The 16,314-nt window shown below is 33.1% G+C and overlaps 1 protein-coding gene across 1 annotated transcript; it reads left to right on the forward strand.

Moving 5' to 3' along the window:
* The first annotated feature begins 1,231 nt into the window (after nucleotides 1–1,231).
* Nucleotides 1,232–2,977, forward strand: LOC107850157 (inositol transporter 4). Its single transcript, XM_016694575.2, is given in 4 exon segments — nucleotides 1,232–2,088; nucleotides 2,183–2,207; nucleotides 2,210–2,289; nucleotides 2,579–2,977. Coding segments are annotated over 4 exon segments (1,047 nt in total). The 5' UTR covers nucleotides 1,232–1,545.
* The last annotated feature ends 13,337 nt before the right edge of the window (nucleotides 2,978–16,314 follow it).

The raw sequence follows: 16,314 nt of genomic DNA on the forward strand, positions 1-16,314 counted from the left end.
CGAAATCGACCATAGATCAATTCCCCTTTTATTTGGGGGTATTGACTACACCCCAATTCTGAAACGCTTCTTTCTTCCATATTTTGGACCGGAAGAATATTTTAGCAATAAAGGAAGAATTTCAATCGTCAGAAAGGAAAAAACATAAGCTTCTTACATTCGTGTACTGTCCTCATAAAGGAGGCGTTACACTATTTCACAATTTCTTCTACTATTAATTGAAATAAATGCATATCAATTCTCCCAATCGTAATCCATTTTCCCCCTTTTGGCTTCTTCTTCTCCTTTTTCCTTTTCCATTTAAGTTTTCAATCTATTTGTATTTTTTTCATTCAATTATTTTAGTTAGGCCATCATATTAGATTCGTGACATTTTAGGTATGGATAGTAGATTCATTGCTTTCTTGATGTTAAATATTATTGATGATTGTATTGTTAATATTTTAGCTTTCTGATTGCAATATTTATGTTCAGATTTATCTAATTTATTTACTTAATTGAAGCACTCATTGGCGAATAAAAAGGACTATAGGTTTGGATTTAATTAATTTTCTTATCTGTCAAGTTGGTTTACTTGAAAGGTTGTTGATTTTTACATCCTATTTTGCAGGTTTTATACAACATGAGTCCCATTCAAGATTTGAAGCAGCATTCCCGACACCTTCTCGAACCCAACCTCCATACTTTACTACCTTTACTCTTCACTCTTTGTGTTTTTGTGTGTGTATTTTACTGGACATGTTTATTTGTTGTGTTTTTGTTGTTGTTTTGTGTTTGTAGTGACTTTTTTTGATATAAACATATATATGATTTGTGTAAAATTGTTGGGTTTAATTGAATGCGTTGATAATATGTTATGTCGAATTGAAATATAATGAGTTTAGTTGGAGTGATTCATATAGTCAGCATTAACTTACCCAATAGAATTGAGGCATTGTCATTGTTAATAGCACATAACGTAATGTTGTCCCAATGGTGAAATCAAGTAGTAATCCAAGATTTAACAAATATGTATAAATGAGTAAATTTCGACATATATAATTAGTTGGAGTAAGGTTTACATACACACTATCCTCCCTAAACCCCAGTTGTGGAATTACGCCCTGGGTATGTTGTTGTTATTGTTACTAATACTAAGTCTAATTTTTTATACATATCGTATAATTTTTCTATGAAGGGTGTTCAACTGAACCTAGCAATTCTTATTCATAACCTAATTTGTACGTGAATAATCACTAAAATTTTAACAAATATTATGTTATGAACTTATAATCTATGTTACCCTAACTCTTCAAAATCGCTGATGGATGAGTCTTGGATTCTCTGAAAAAAGTAGCGCATGCTTGGACGATCGTTATTGAAGAGTTTGAGCAACATAGTCTATAATTGAAAATGTGCAATGGATGTGGCGATGAAAACATAAATGCTGAATACGTCAAATTTAAATTTTGAATCCACCTCTTGTTGTTGTTGTCGTAATTCGGTTCACTTTTTTTGTAGTTGAAGCAACCAAGAATTTTACTTTTGTCAAAAACAGAAAACAAAATGGTAGAGGGAGCAATAAGAAAAGCATATAAAACAAAATTTACAAAATGTTGGAATGCAATATGGAGAACTTCTTATATTATAAAGTTGGCTTTATCAGCTGGTATTGGAGGATTTCTTTTCAGTTATGATACCGGTGTTATTTCTGGCGTGCTTCTTTACATAAGGAAATATTTTAAAGAATCTGATAAGAAGATGTGGCTGTGAGAAACTATTGTTAGTATAGTTGCTGCTGGTGCAATCTTTGATGCTACTACTGGTTGTTGGCTTAATGACACGTTTGGAAGGAAACTTTCGATTCTCATAGCTAATGTTCTCTTCTTTACTGGTGAACTCATTATGGCTATTGCACTGGTTCCTTGGGTGATTATTATTGGAATGATATTTTTTGGTTTGGGAGTTGGAATGGCTTCAATGACAACTCTGCTTTATATATTAGAATCCTCGCCTCATAAGATCAGAGGTGCCCTTGTCAACATGAATGGCTTACTCATTACTGGAGGACAATTCCTTTTGTATCTAATCAATCTTTCCTTGGCTGATGTAATTATTATGAGTTTTATTTCACTTACTTTTTTCCTTTTCGTATGAGATTAGATGTGTTGTATCTGTTGGATCATGTTCTACTTGTCTTCAGGTGAAAGAAATGTGGGTTTGGATGCTTGCATTACTGGACTTCCATCAGTTATTCAACTTAGACTTATGCTTGTCCTACCTGAGTCTTTAAGATGGCTTTACAGAAAGGTACTCAATCAATGACCAATGCTAGTAGTAACTATGCTTGATTGGTATTATATAACTTTAAGTTGTATACATTAACATACTTTTTACTCTATCAATGTAGTTTGACCTGTGATAATGCTTGTCATAGAGATTTATCTGTAGTTACCTTATAAATGACCTAATTGTGTACCTATATAGTAAGTGCATAGAGGTTAAGCTCTTTATAAGCATTAGTGGAAAGTGGATGAGGCCAAGGGAATGACTGTTGGCGAAAATTTATGTGCTAATGATGTTTGCTTGTACGTATTAGGGGAAACTGGATGAATCGAGCGATATCTCAGTGAAAATTTATCCAGCAAAGGAAGTAGAGAATGAGGTGATAGCTATGAAGAAGTCGGTTGAAGAAGAAAAGGAACTTGCAGGTAGCATTGTGAGTAGCACATTCACTCAAATCAAGAAAGCATTTGGGAACTCAACATGTAGAAGAGCACTATATGCCAGTATTGGTGTTCAAGTGGCTCAACAATTCGTCGGTATCAACACTGTCATGTACTACAGTCCAACTATCATGCAATTTTCTGGATTTGTATCTAATAAGACCGTTGTAGCACTATCATTTATCACCTCTGATCTCAACGTGGTTAGATCCATAGTCAGTATGGCATTTATCCATAGATATGGAAGTAGGAGACTCATGATCATCTGCTAGGAGTTAGACCTTATTAATGTTATAATAAATATTGCACATTTATGTATCATTATGGTAGAAAAACAAATGGCTATTGATAAATGTAACCATAAAATCTGAATGGCTCGTACGATTTGTAATAAATAAGGAAAATAAAATAATCAGGTAAATCATGAAATGTATATTGATTAAGAGAAATTTACTCAAGAGAATTCATAATGCATAAGACAAAATAAAGGGATGTTAGGATGCGATGTTTTATTTGCTTCATTAATTAAGAAAATTAATAAGAATTGCAAATAATTATTTTATTGAATTGAAAATCTAAAGGTTTTAATTTGGAATTGATGGTTTCATGGAGAATTTAAAACGTTACTCTTAGTGTCGTTGAATATTTTATTTTATAAATGAAAAGAAATGGCCAAAATAAAAAAAGATGATATATATATATATATATATAATGAAAATGTCATAAGTCTTTATATGGATTGAAAACAATAGTAAGGGGTGGTTTTGTTAATACTAAAGATTATTGGTTAAACAAGTGAGTGCTATTTTTTCAGATTTTATTTTCAAAGTTTCGAAACATTCTTTTTACGTGTGATGAAAGCAAGGTATATGATACGAAGAGATGGAGGCGAAACAAAGATTTAAATTATGAATTTAAAGTTTAATATTTTTAGTATCAAGCCTTTATATTTTAAAATATATAAGTTCACTTTTATTATTTATTATAATTTTAATGACTTTTACGCATACATAAATTATGTTTTTTGAGAATATACTAAATAGATAAATCGAGTAGGTGACGTCTCATTTTAGAGCGATCTAAAATTCTATCAAGATATTATATATTATTGTCTTACAAATATTTAGTTGAAATTTCAATAGTTGATGTATTTTTTTAATTAATATTTTACAATTATTTCACATTGTGAGATACTTTTTAGACATTCACTAAATATATATGGTGTAGATTAATAAAATGGGACAAATTGTTCTTGGGAAATATATCTTAACTTATTAATGAGAACATATTATCCCTTATTTAATAGATGTTAAATTTGTCACGCTTTATTTTCTTTCATCATTTGCAATCAAATCATATTATAATTAAACAAGTGGGATAATATAATATTGCGATTGCATAATAGAGTGAATATAAAATTATTTTTTAACACCGCTTGAAGCGCGGACAAATTTTATAGTGTTATAATATAAATCTCAATAAGTCAATTAATGTAAAGTTATGTATCATAAACAGTTTTACAAGTAATGCACACAATGTATCATATTTCAAGCTATGTTGTATCATGATTCCAAAATTGCATCAACTATCAGTGTAAAGATTTTATACCTGTTCACATATGATTTCCTAAATTTTAGGAAAGTTGCATGCAAGTTTTATGTCATAAAGCTAATTCTAATGAAAAAAATCACGATAACATGAAAAACCTTTCATGATACAGCTGTTGTCTAATTTGAACAACGATTAAAAAACTTGTTGTAAGGTGACAAATTACTTAAGAAATAATATTAAATAATAAATGAAATATAAAAGGATTAGAAAATGATAAATCATAAAAAATAATTCAACTTAAACATTGTTCAAACATTATTCAACAATACCCAAATCGAAATCAAACTAATAGAGAACAATTTAAGATAGTCTATCAAATCATTCAATGTATCATGTAACTTAGGAATCAATTCTCTTTCGGAAAGAAGTTGCATGTACACCTGTTGTGACCTTCACGACCGCATTTTCCATAAAAGTTTGTACTGGAGGATAGTGTTTCACTTGCTTTCTTACACCTCTACTTCTTCGGTCTCCCAAGTGGTCTTTTGTATTTTGGTGGTATGACTTCTTCTTCGAAACATTGAGGCACATGTAAATCCTTCTTATCTGGCATAGGAACCACTAGAACTTCTTATGTATTGATTAATGTCGCAGGCTTATAGTAATCAGAGCACCAGAGACAAAACTTCATAATATTTTCACTTTTCAACGTTGCAATCGCGTACGGACATGGAATTTCGTCAATCTAAAATCTACCGCAGTTGCATTTATTAGCATCCAAGTCCACAATGTATATTCTCCCAAATTTATAAACAGAATAATGATACTCTAATGCAGGCTTGACCTAACAAATAAATAGTCACAAATATATATATATATAAAGTATAATAAAAAATTACTCAATTAATAAAAAGTAAACCAAGTTACTAATTAAATATACCGTCATTCTGGAAGATTTCACTCCATTAAGTGAAGGGATTTTGTCAAACCTTCTCCCTAATGTTGTTTCTGTATATGAAGCAATTTCTCTATTTTTACAGTTCCATGATCCAAATAATTTTCTAACTTTTTTCAAAAAATCTAAGATCGGCAATTCACGGGCCTCCACTAAACAACCATTTATACATTCTGTAATGTTAGATGTCATCATTCGACCTCTATTTATAGGAGCATGAACCCTTGACCATTTCTTATATCCTGCATCATATAGATAATCCTTCACTCGGTGATCAATTTTATCAACCTTGGCCATAAGGTACTCAAAATCTTCCTTTCTATACGCTTTAGCCATCTAATAAACAGGTCACTAAGTCTATCCTTGCTCCTTCTAAAGTGTGTACAAACTTTCCTCCAAAGATGCCAAATGCATGCTAAATGAGAATCATTTGGATACACAATGCTGACACTTTTAATTATTATTTCATTATGATTTAATACAATACACATGTTCTTACGCTCCCCAAAAGCATTCTTAAACTATTTGAAAAACCATATTCATGTACAATCGTTCTCTGAGTCAAGAACCCCATAAGCTATTGGTAATATGAACCTATAAAGAATAATAAAGCATCAATTGTTACATAATGGTATTATAAAAAGTAATATGATACATTATATTTTTCATAACAGCTAGCAATGTATCATAAATTACCCTCAGTTATGTCTCATGTATCATACAAGTATTGTAATGTATCATAACATCCAGTAAAACATTTTTCACATGAATTGTCATACCTGCACCATCAAGAGTGCTAGTATAAAGGAAAGTCTCTTTGTACGGTCCACTCAAATAAGTACCGTCCACCACAACAGCTAGTCTGCAATGTTGGAAACCATGCATCATTGGCTAAAAATCTATAAACAAATATTTGAATTCATTATATAATGTCTTATGCATCCTAATGTGTGATCCCTGATACTCAGAGTTTAATATGTGAAAGTATCTCAGCATTTGTCTATATCCATCAGCAGCTCCACCCCTAAGCATTTCTATAGCACGCTTCTTGACACATCATGCTTTCATATAATTAATGTCAACACCATAGACAACTTTCATTTCTTTAATAATGTTTGCTGGAGTGTGTTTTCTCTTGTAGTTTACTAATTTTGGCTTTGTAAAGTTACTAACAAATATAACTTTAGTCAGCAACTGCTTTAACACCTGATCTCTCATTGAACATGTATATTTATCATTGAATCTCTAAATTTGAAAAAGATCAGAATCCATCAAGCAAGATTCCTTTATGTATCAACTATAATTTTCATTACGACATTCCAACCAATAGTTGCATATATTAATAAATCTTCATATGGTTTGAATAAAAAACACAAATTTTTTGGAAAAATAGTAATGTATCGGGTTGTAAATAAATAAGACTATTTCAACATATATGTATCATAATTAAATTGCACTTCTCTAAAACATTATTAATTCAGCATTTTGACATATCTACGACAACATCCACTGCACGTTCATATCTGATATTGTTTAAGAAGAACACGACAGATACATAATTTACAATGTATCATACGAAAAATATAAACACCAAATACACACAAAAAAATTCTCCAACATAGATTAAAATATCTTTGTTTATCAGATTTTATAGCTTTGAAATTAAAACAGTGATCTAACGCATACTTTTTCACTACAGCTTTAAGAGTTTTTTAATCCTTGTACAACTACTTGACCTTAACCTCCATATTTTGGCAATCGGTGATGAATTTTGTATTTCAATTTATGGTACATATAAAGAGTACTGATTATTCAACCCAACAACAAGAAGTGCAGCTGAATCTGATTCTGTTCCTTCCACGCACATCATTGCACCAGTTTCAACATCAAATTCTCTATCTTCTATCGATTTATCCATTGTTATTAAGCATAATGGATACATTACAAAAACTATAAAAAAAATTTATGCAACGTAAACCTTAACACCATTTTCATTTCTAATAACCATAGGCACCGTATTTCCTTCAATAATATATCGAACATCAATCATTTTCTTTGATTCATCTATATTAAGTTCCAAAGCAATAGCAGAAATCAACCTAAAATATGGAACACTTTCGCTAACTACAATTCCATCACTTTTGTAATTTTCATAAATAATTTCGCTTTGCCAAATTATGTCTCAACAAAATTAAAATATTCATGATGGAAAACAGTATGAAAGATCGGACAACTAATTATTTTTTTGAAGCAATTCGATGAAACACATATGAATTATTTTTTCAAATTTCAAAAAAATGATGTTGTTGCATTTTTTATATATTAAAAACGATAATTCCTATATCTATGCGATTTTATTGATCAGCATTATGCTTAATTACTGCTTATTTCATATAACCGCATTAAATAGCTTAATTATGTATCATACCAAAATGTATAATCTCATGGAGAATGTATCATATAAGGGATTTTATGTAATTTTTATAAAAGTTGGGAGAGAGGGTAATTATGTAGGAAACACTTCGGATTTATGTTGTTTACACTTAAAAATTTATAATCTGGTACTTTATTAATCAATTTCTCACAAGGAGATATACTGTTCAAGACTAGAGTTGGTAAATAATTTATCAAGTAAACGGAGGTTAAGAAGGCTTTGTCCCAAAAATATAAAGGAAGAGAAACATGAGCTAGCAACAAGAGATCGATCTCAACAATATGACGATAGTTTTGTTCCGCAGTCCCATTTTATTCAAGAGTGTGCGAACAAGACAATTGATGAACAATTCCATTTTGAGCAAAGTATTGAGAAAACTTTGGATATTATCCACCTCATTTAGATTGCAATATTTTAATCAAAAAAATTCTCAACTTGTGATTTAAATTGTAGTAACACGTTGAACAAATCACTTTTTGCTACTATAAGAAAAATTCATGTGTTCTTGCTAAAAACATCAATGAAAGAAATATAATAGAGAAATTTATTACAAGCAAGATAAAGAGATGGTCCCCATACATCAGAATGAATCAATTCCAACGGTCGAGAAGAGACTAACATAGAACTAGGAAATGACAATTTATGACTTTTGCCATATTGACAAGAGGAACAAACACTAGAAAGAAAATGCTTATTAATTGTTAAGTTGACTAATTTACAAATCTACTGTAAGACCCTACAAAATCCCAGTCATTTCAGTCATATATAGCATGAAAAAGAGGCCGCAAACTTAGAAAAATTTCAGCTATGTGTTTACACTTAGTCTCATTTTTGGCTTTAATATTTTGATGAATTTACTTACAAACCTTACAACCCTAAAATGCCAATTTATAAATTGATTCATGATCAGGGATGTCAATAGGTATTTTTGGATGAGTTTTAAATTTTTCGGACGTCGTTTGAGGCACGTTTGGGTGTCCAAAATAGTGGATCGATGCGATCTCAACGCACTGCATTGTCCATCGCGTCAACCGTGTTGTAACCAGCTCAAGCGGGAAAATTTTAGTGAGATGATACAATCTCAACATGTTGCGTCGGCCATTGTGTTTATCCCATTGATGCGGTGCATCGGTCTATGCATCGCCGGGCGCAATTTTCAGAAATTAAATCCACATCCAGAGGGGTATTTAGGTCAATTTCTTCACTTTTATTCAGCTCTTAAACACGAGATTAAGACACTATAGAGGAAAAATTCATTCTTTATTCTCAAGTTCTCTCAAGAACAAAACCCTAGGTCATTCAATTTCAAGTCCTAGGCTTAAGAAATCGCCAACAACTTTCAGAGAATCAACAAGCAAGGTATGTTAGGTGTTAATCCTTGGGTTTTCTTCCACCCTTGGAGTTCAAGAACCCTTTTTAAGCTACAAGTTTATGATTTCATGACTTACATGTTAGAATTTGATTGTGTTCATGTATGTATTGATGTTTGGGTTTTCAATTCATGATTAATTGCAAGTTCCATGAAAATCAAGATAGTATGTCCGTTGAATTATGTGATCCTCATATTAAACCTTCTAATTGCAAGTTGAGTATTGTATTCATGATGCTTATGTGATGACGATTATCATGTGCATTAGTTATGCTCCCCAAGTGTTTGTTAGAATGCCTATGTGAATTGAATAGTGATATCATGACAAGTTAGCATATGTTCCCATTCATGTACAAGTTCATGTCTCTCAAGTGTTTGACAAAATATCTAAGTAAATGCACTGTTAACAAGCAATTATTGTTATGCTTTCAAGATTATACCATTCTTTACTATTGACACTATCGAGTCCTGGGGGTATTTAATTCCTGAAAATCTAGTTGTTTACCTAGAATTACAATAGCTATAGAATAGTCTCAGTAATATCACAAACAGTATTACTCAGTTAGCTTTAAAAACTCAATAAACTTAGTCCAGTTCAGTCAGTTAATACGATTAGTAACAATTCAGTCAAGCCTAGTACACTCTAGTGATCAGTTCAGTGTCCATTTAGCTAGGAGTAGGATTCAGCACCAAACAAACCTAGGGATGGGGGCATTCCTACCAACGGAGGGTTTGATTCTTAGTAGCAGTCCCTAAGTTACAGAACTACGTAGCCAGCATAGGGTAAGACGTCCTCCTGCCAAACTAGGGTTAACACAACCATATATATATATATAAATAAAATCATGAGTCTTTCTGCCAGATTAGGGTTGACCCAGCATTGTTAGTATCCCTTGGCAAGGTACTAAAATCGTTCCAATTAGGGTCATAGGTTGGATCCCAACTCAGTTGATAATCGGGGTATGTCGATTAGATGAACACTCTGATAGTTACAGTTACATTACAGTTTTAGTTTCAGACTCAGTATAAACTTAGTTCAGTTCTACAGAATCGGGACAGTCAGAAATAGTCACCCAGTTATCAGTAATATAGTTATCAGTAATCTCAGATATCAGTCACTCAGTTATCAAAACTCAATATTCAATTTCAGTATAATCTCAGACACAATATATATCTATATTTATATGCACAATATTGTATAATCAGTATTTACTGCAGTTTTAATTATTCATGTACTCACATTTAGTTATATACGTATTATCCAGTCAGTTATTGTTCATACATATGAACCAACGTATATCAGCCTACCTCACATAGTGTAATGCCCCAAGTCTGCACCCTGGACGCCACACGGTACTTATGATCCCGAGGGATCACAAGCTAACCCATGAGCTGGTACCTGTTGTGATCACTGAATAATAATGATAAAATAATGTGAAATATAGGCTAGAATGCCATAAGGTTCACAATCTAAATACTAAAAAATAATAATATCTGATAAAACATCTGATCTAAAATACTGTCTGAACTAGTCTAGTCTGAAAAGCCTCTGACTAAACTGTCTGAATATGGAGTTGATGGGACAAGCCCCCTAACTAACTCTAACTAATGAAATACTTAAACTACTATAATACTGTAATAAAACATATCCTCGACAGATGTGAACTCACTACTGAATTTGTTAAAGAAAGAGTATGTGTCAGTACATGGAATATTCTTGTATGCTAGATGAGGTAAGGCTGAATGCAAGGGTTCATATGCATAAACAGTAACTAACCAAATGATATAGAGTAACTGAATATGAGGATACATGGACAACTGAAACTGCTGTAATTACTGAGTATCCAATATTGTGTATTTATGTATGTATATACTGTATCTGAGCTTTAATTAAAGCTGAGAACTGATTTCTAATAACTGATAACTAGGTTACTAATACTGAGTGGATGTTTCTGATAGTCCTGATTCTGTAGAACTAAACTGATTTCTATACTGAGACTGAAACTGAAATTGTGAAAAGTAATCATCTAATTGACATGCCCCTTTTCTAAATAGATTTGGGGTCTAACCTGTAACCACAGCTATAAGGGTGTCAGTACCGTACAACGGGTAAAGACAAGCCGAAGTGTTACCCTCATTTGGTAGGTACTCTAATGAGAACAGTGGAACCCTCAACTGGCAGGTTAAAACACCTCATCAACCATCAACTGGTAGGTTGATATCTCAACCTACGCTAGCTACATAGTTCTGGAATGCAAGGACTACTTCTAAGGATCATACCATTTACTGGAAAGTAAGCCCCCATCCTTGGGATCACTTGGTGCTGAATCCTACTCCCATCTAAATGACACTGACTATTATACTGGACTGAACTATTACTGGTCGTATTAACTGACTGAGTTGGACTGATACTGAGTTTTTGAGTTCTTCAACTGACTGAATACTACTGATCGTGACGTTACTGAGACTATTCTATATCTACTGTAGCTCTAGGTAAACAATTAAGATTTTTGGGTATTAGATACCCCCAGGACTCGATAGCCTGAAAAGTAAAGCATAGCATGATCTTGAAAAGAATAACGATGTCCACTTGTTCATAATTCATTCATAGAGATATTTTATCAAACACTTGTAAGGAATAAACTTGTACATGATTGAGACCACATAATGACATGTCCTGATTCCATTATTTACTCTACATAGGCATTTTAAAAAAGACTTGGGGAGCATGGATTATTTCACATGATAATGGCCAACACATGAATATCATGAATACAATACTCAATTGCAAATTCAAGGGTTTAGCATGCAATTCATATAATTCATCACATAAACTATTCTAACTTCATGGAAACTTATATTTAATCATGAATTAAAACCCAATTACCATCATGAATATGAGTACAATCAATTTCAAGCATGGGAATCATGATTCTATAAACTTGTAGTTTTAAAAATGGATTCTTGAACTCTATGGGTGAAAGGAACCCATAGATGAACACCTAACATACCTTGGAATGTTAATTCTTGAAGGTTCTTGGAGAAATTTTTGAGTTTGTTCTTGATTTCTTGAAGCTAGGGTTTTTTCCTTTAGGAGAGAATGCTTTTAATATGGAGAAAAATGAGTGAATAATCATGTAACTAGGTTAATTAGGAGTAAATTTCATGTTAAAGGTTAATTTGGGTCTTGGAAAAATACCCAAATATCCCTGGAAAAGATTTAAAAATCTTCACTAAAAATTCCCGATTTGGGACCTTGGCGCGACACTCCATGCTACTGGAATTCCACTGGAAATAGTTTAAAAAGGATGAATGGGAATTTGGCCTGTGGCGCGACGCGGTAAAATTGTGGAGCCTCATTGGAATTTAACAATTGCAAACTGGGACATTGGCACAATGTGCCATTATCGTGGAGCTCCACTAAAAACTGATGAATGCCATTTGGATGGTCTCGTGATGTGGTAAAGTGCCATTTGGCACACTATTTTACAAAAATGGCTCTAACTCTTCACCCGGGTATCGGATTTAGGCAAATTTTATATCGTTGAAAAGTTGACTAAATTTCCTACATAGTGGTAAGCTCTAAACTAAAAATACTAAATATTTTAAAAAATTTACATAGCATTACTCATACGCTTAGAGCTAAAATGAGCTAAGGAAATACGAGGTATTACAATTTCTCGCTTTGGGAACATTCGTCCTTGAATGAGACTGATTAAGCTGAGAAATACTAATAAACTGAGTTTACACACTGAACATGCATATCTAATTTATGGAATATAGGACTGGAAGTACTGATAAGATTATTTTTCATTCTGAACATGCATATCTGATGTATGAGTACATGACTGAACTATTTCATGAATGCCTGACTGATTATGCAGTGGTAATGAATACCAAGTTTATGACTGTAATTGAACATGAAACTGAGCAATTCTAAGAAAGACTGTTAGCTCAAGATAAATCTGAGTTTATGGAAAAGAGGTGAGGATTCTTGGTCTGCATATCTACTTCTATTTCCCAAGTAGCTCCCTTAACGGACTGATTCTACCAAAGAACATTGACTAAGGGAACTTCTTTGTTTCTCAGCCTATGAATCTGATGGTCGAGGATCTGGACTGGAACCTCTTCGAATGAGGGATCATTCTGAATGTCTATGCCCTCTAAGGGAACTATGACTATTAGGTTACCAATGCATTTCTTTACCAAGGAGACGTGAAACACTTGGTGTACTGAAGCTAGATCTAAAGGCAACTTAAGCTCGTAATCTACCTTTTCTAAATAACTGAGAATTCTGTAAGGATCGACATATCGGGGACTGAGTTTCCCCTTTTCACCGAACCTCTTCACCCCCTTGAAATCACCGATCTCAAACTCAAGATCCTTTCTTCTCATATCTGTATAGGACTTCTCTCGGCTTTGGGCTATCCTAAGCCTTTCTCTTATCAACTGAACCTTCTCTAAGGCATCAAACACTAGGTCATGCCCTAATACTACGGCCTCACCTACCTCAAACCAACCAATTGGAGATCTACATCTACTACCATAAAAAGCCTTAAACAGAGCCATCTGAATACTGAAGTGATAACTATTATTATATATGAAATCGATCAAAGGCAAGTGGTCATCCCAACTACCTTTAAAATCAACAACGTAGGCTCTTAACATATCTTTCTATGTCTGAATGGTCCTTTCTACTTGACCATTTGTCTGAGGGTGAAAAGTTGTATTGAGGTGAACTTGGGTACCAAGACCCTTTTGGAATGATTTCCAGAAGTGAGAGGTAAATTGGGTACCTCTATCTGATATGATGGATACTGGGACTCCATGTAACCTAACCAACTCCTTGATATAGAGTTTGGCGTATTCCTTGGCTGAATAGGAGGTATAAACTAGCAATAAGTGAATTGATTTGGTCATCCTGTCTATGATAACCCAAATCAAATCATGCTGACGATGAGTATGAGGCAAACCTATCACAAAGTTCATGTTGACTTCTTCCCATTTCCATGTGGGAATACTAAACTCCTGTATGGACCCACTAGGTTTCTGGTGCTCAATCTTAACCTGCTGACATGTAGAGCACTTAGCTACAAACTCTACAATATCTCTCTTCATCCCACTCCACCAATAGATTTCCCACAAATCATCTTAGTGGCCCCTGGATAAATAGATTAACAATCACCATGCACTTTTGCAAGAATTTGTTGCCTCAAGTTGTAGCACCCTTTACTTTTCCTAGTTTAATTTAGCATTGAGAATGTCAAGCATTGGATTCAAGAGAGAATGAACTTTCATACATATATAATTTTCCATATTTAGACCCTCCAATGTGTAGAAAATTGAATTAGCTTTCCAATGATATAAGATTCGCCTTAATCCGATAACCGGACAAGAAGTTATGGCAATTTTAATTTCTAGTCATAAAATGCCATCATTTCAGTCACTAGCGCATCGTAGAGATAGTTTAAATAATAATTGTCAATTTCCAGTAAGACTACGTGATTGTATCGCATCATGGAGAGGTCCAAAATCCCAGTTGTTAATTTCTAGTAAGATTTTACGATTCCACCGCGTCGCGGTGATGTCCCATTTCAAAATTGTCACTTTCTAGTGAGCCTCTGTGATAATGGCACATCGTGGAGGTGGCCAAAATGGAAATTTAGAAGTGTATCATGATAGCTCCACATCATGGTGATTTTTTAGGTCCCAGTTGGCAGTTTCCAGTAGGCCACTACGATAACTGAGCGGCGCACCATAGGCCAATTTTGGGAATTTTCCCAGTCTGAGTAAAATTTTGGAAGGGACTCTTTGGTCCTTTTCGCTAGCCCCAAGTCATGAATAACAGATCATTTAACCCATCCTACGCATATTATACCCACTTTTCACCAAAATACTCTTTAAAAAACCATAGATCATCAAAGCTTACTCCCCAAGAAATCCAATTCCTCCATTAATTCTCCAAGGCAATTCAAGATTAAGGATTTCCAACTCAAGAATTTCAGAAAAATTCAAGTTTAAAAGAATCAATAAGGATCCAATATTCAAGCCTTAGCATCTAATTCATCAATTGAGGTATGTGAGGTTATGAACAACGACAATCCTTTTGTCCTTGTTCCCAAAATTATATTTTTCGGCAAATTTCTTATTATTTGAAATTAGGGTTCATACCCAATTATCAGCATTTGAAGATTATGAATTTACAAGTGATTGAATGTTGAATTGCATGACTATTTTCATTTATTTATGTATGTAATGTGATTTTCCAGATATTCCAATTGAGTTTAAGCATGATATTGTGATTCTTGATTTTATTATTTTGATATTGTTGAAGTATTTTCAAGAAGCATATTGATCATGATGTTTTGCTATGAATTTGCATGAGATTTAAAGCATAGGATTTAAGCCCTGGGATTGAGTATTGATATTTCAAGAAGATTATGATTTTTAACCTCTTTGGTTATTGTCTACCAAAAGTTAAGAAAGAAATTTGATCTTTTAATCCTAACCTAAGATAAGAAATCCATATTGTTTATATAGTTTGAAATTTAATGAAAGAGAAGCATAATTGGTTTTCGTTACAAAGCCTTGTATTATTTTAAAGTGGATTTCCTACAGAATGAACATATAAGTAAGGGAAGTGTGGGATTAAAGTGCCCTATCTTCCATAGAACTACGTAGCCAACGTAGGTGTAAATTTAGATTATTTCTATTTCTATATGGATGATAGATATAGATGTGATCACTTAGATAGGTTATACTCCCTGGAAAAAGTATGACTCCTCCCCCCAAAGTGAGGATTCCTCTTTAGAGGGACAAGAACGGTGGACTCCATGAATGCTCACATGGTTTATGTCAGTTAGAAGAACCTCCCATGCAGAATAAGTTTTCAAATTTCTAAACCCCTAAGATAAAGTATTTTCTCTACAACTTTAAAGTTCTTGAATTTAAAATATAGCTTTTAGAAAATGACAGATTTTAGAAACTGGGTATTTTGACTCACAAGATTTACACTATATGCTTTATTATTCATGATTTATGATCTTCAAATTTCAGATTACTCAAGCCTGTTTGAGTCATTTACGTTTCGCATGCATGATTTTGTAACTTATGATGCTATTGAAGTATTGTTTGGCTTATTGCATTCACCCCCATATGCTCAGTACATTCTCAAAGTACTGATCCACATATACGTCTATGTGCTACATTGTTTTATACTATAGGTTTAGGTTCTTAGTCTCAGTAGCATGAGTGATTTTTTAGCATCTCATCTGTATCTCTGCAGTTGGTGAGTCCTCAT

Source organism: Capsicum annuum, chromosome 12 (genome assembly GCF_002878395.1).
Source record: "Capsicum annuum cultivar UCD-10X-F1 chromosome 12, UCD10Xv1.1, whole genome shotgun sequence".
Taxonomy (NCBI): Eukaryota; Viridiplantae; Streptophyta; class Magnoliopsida; order Solanales; family Solanaceae; genus Capsicum; species Capsicum annuum.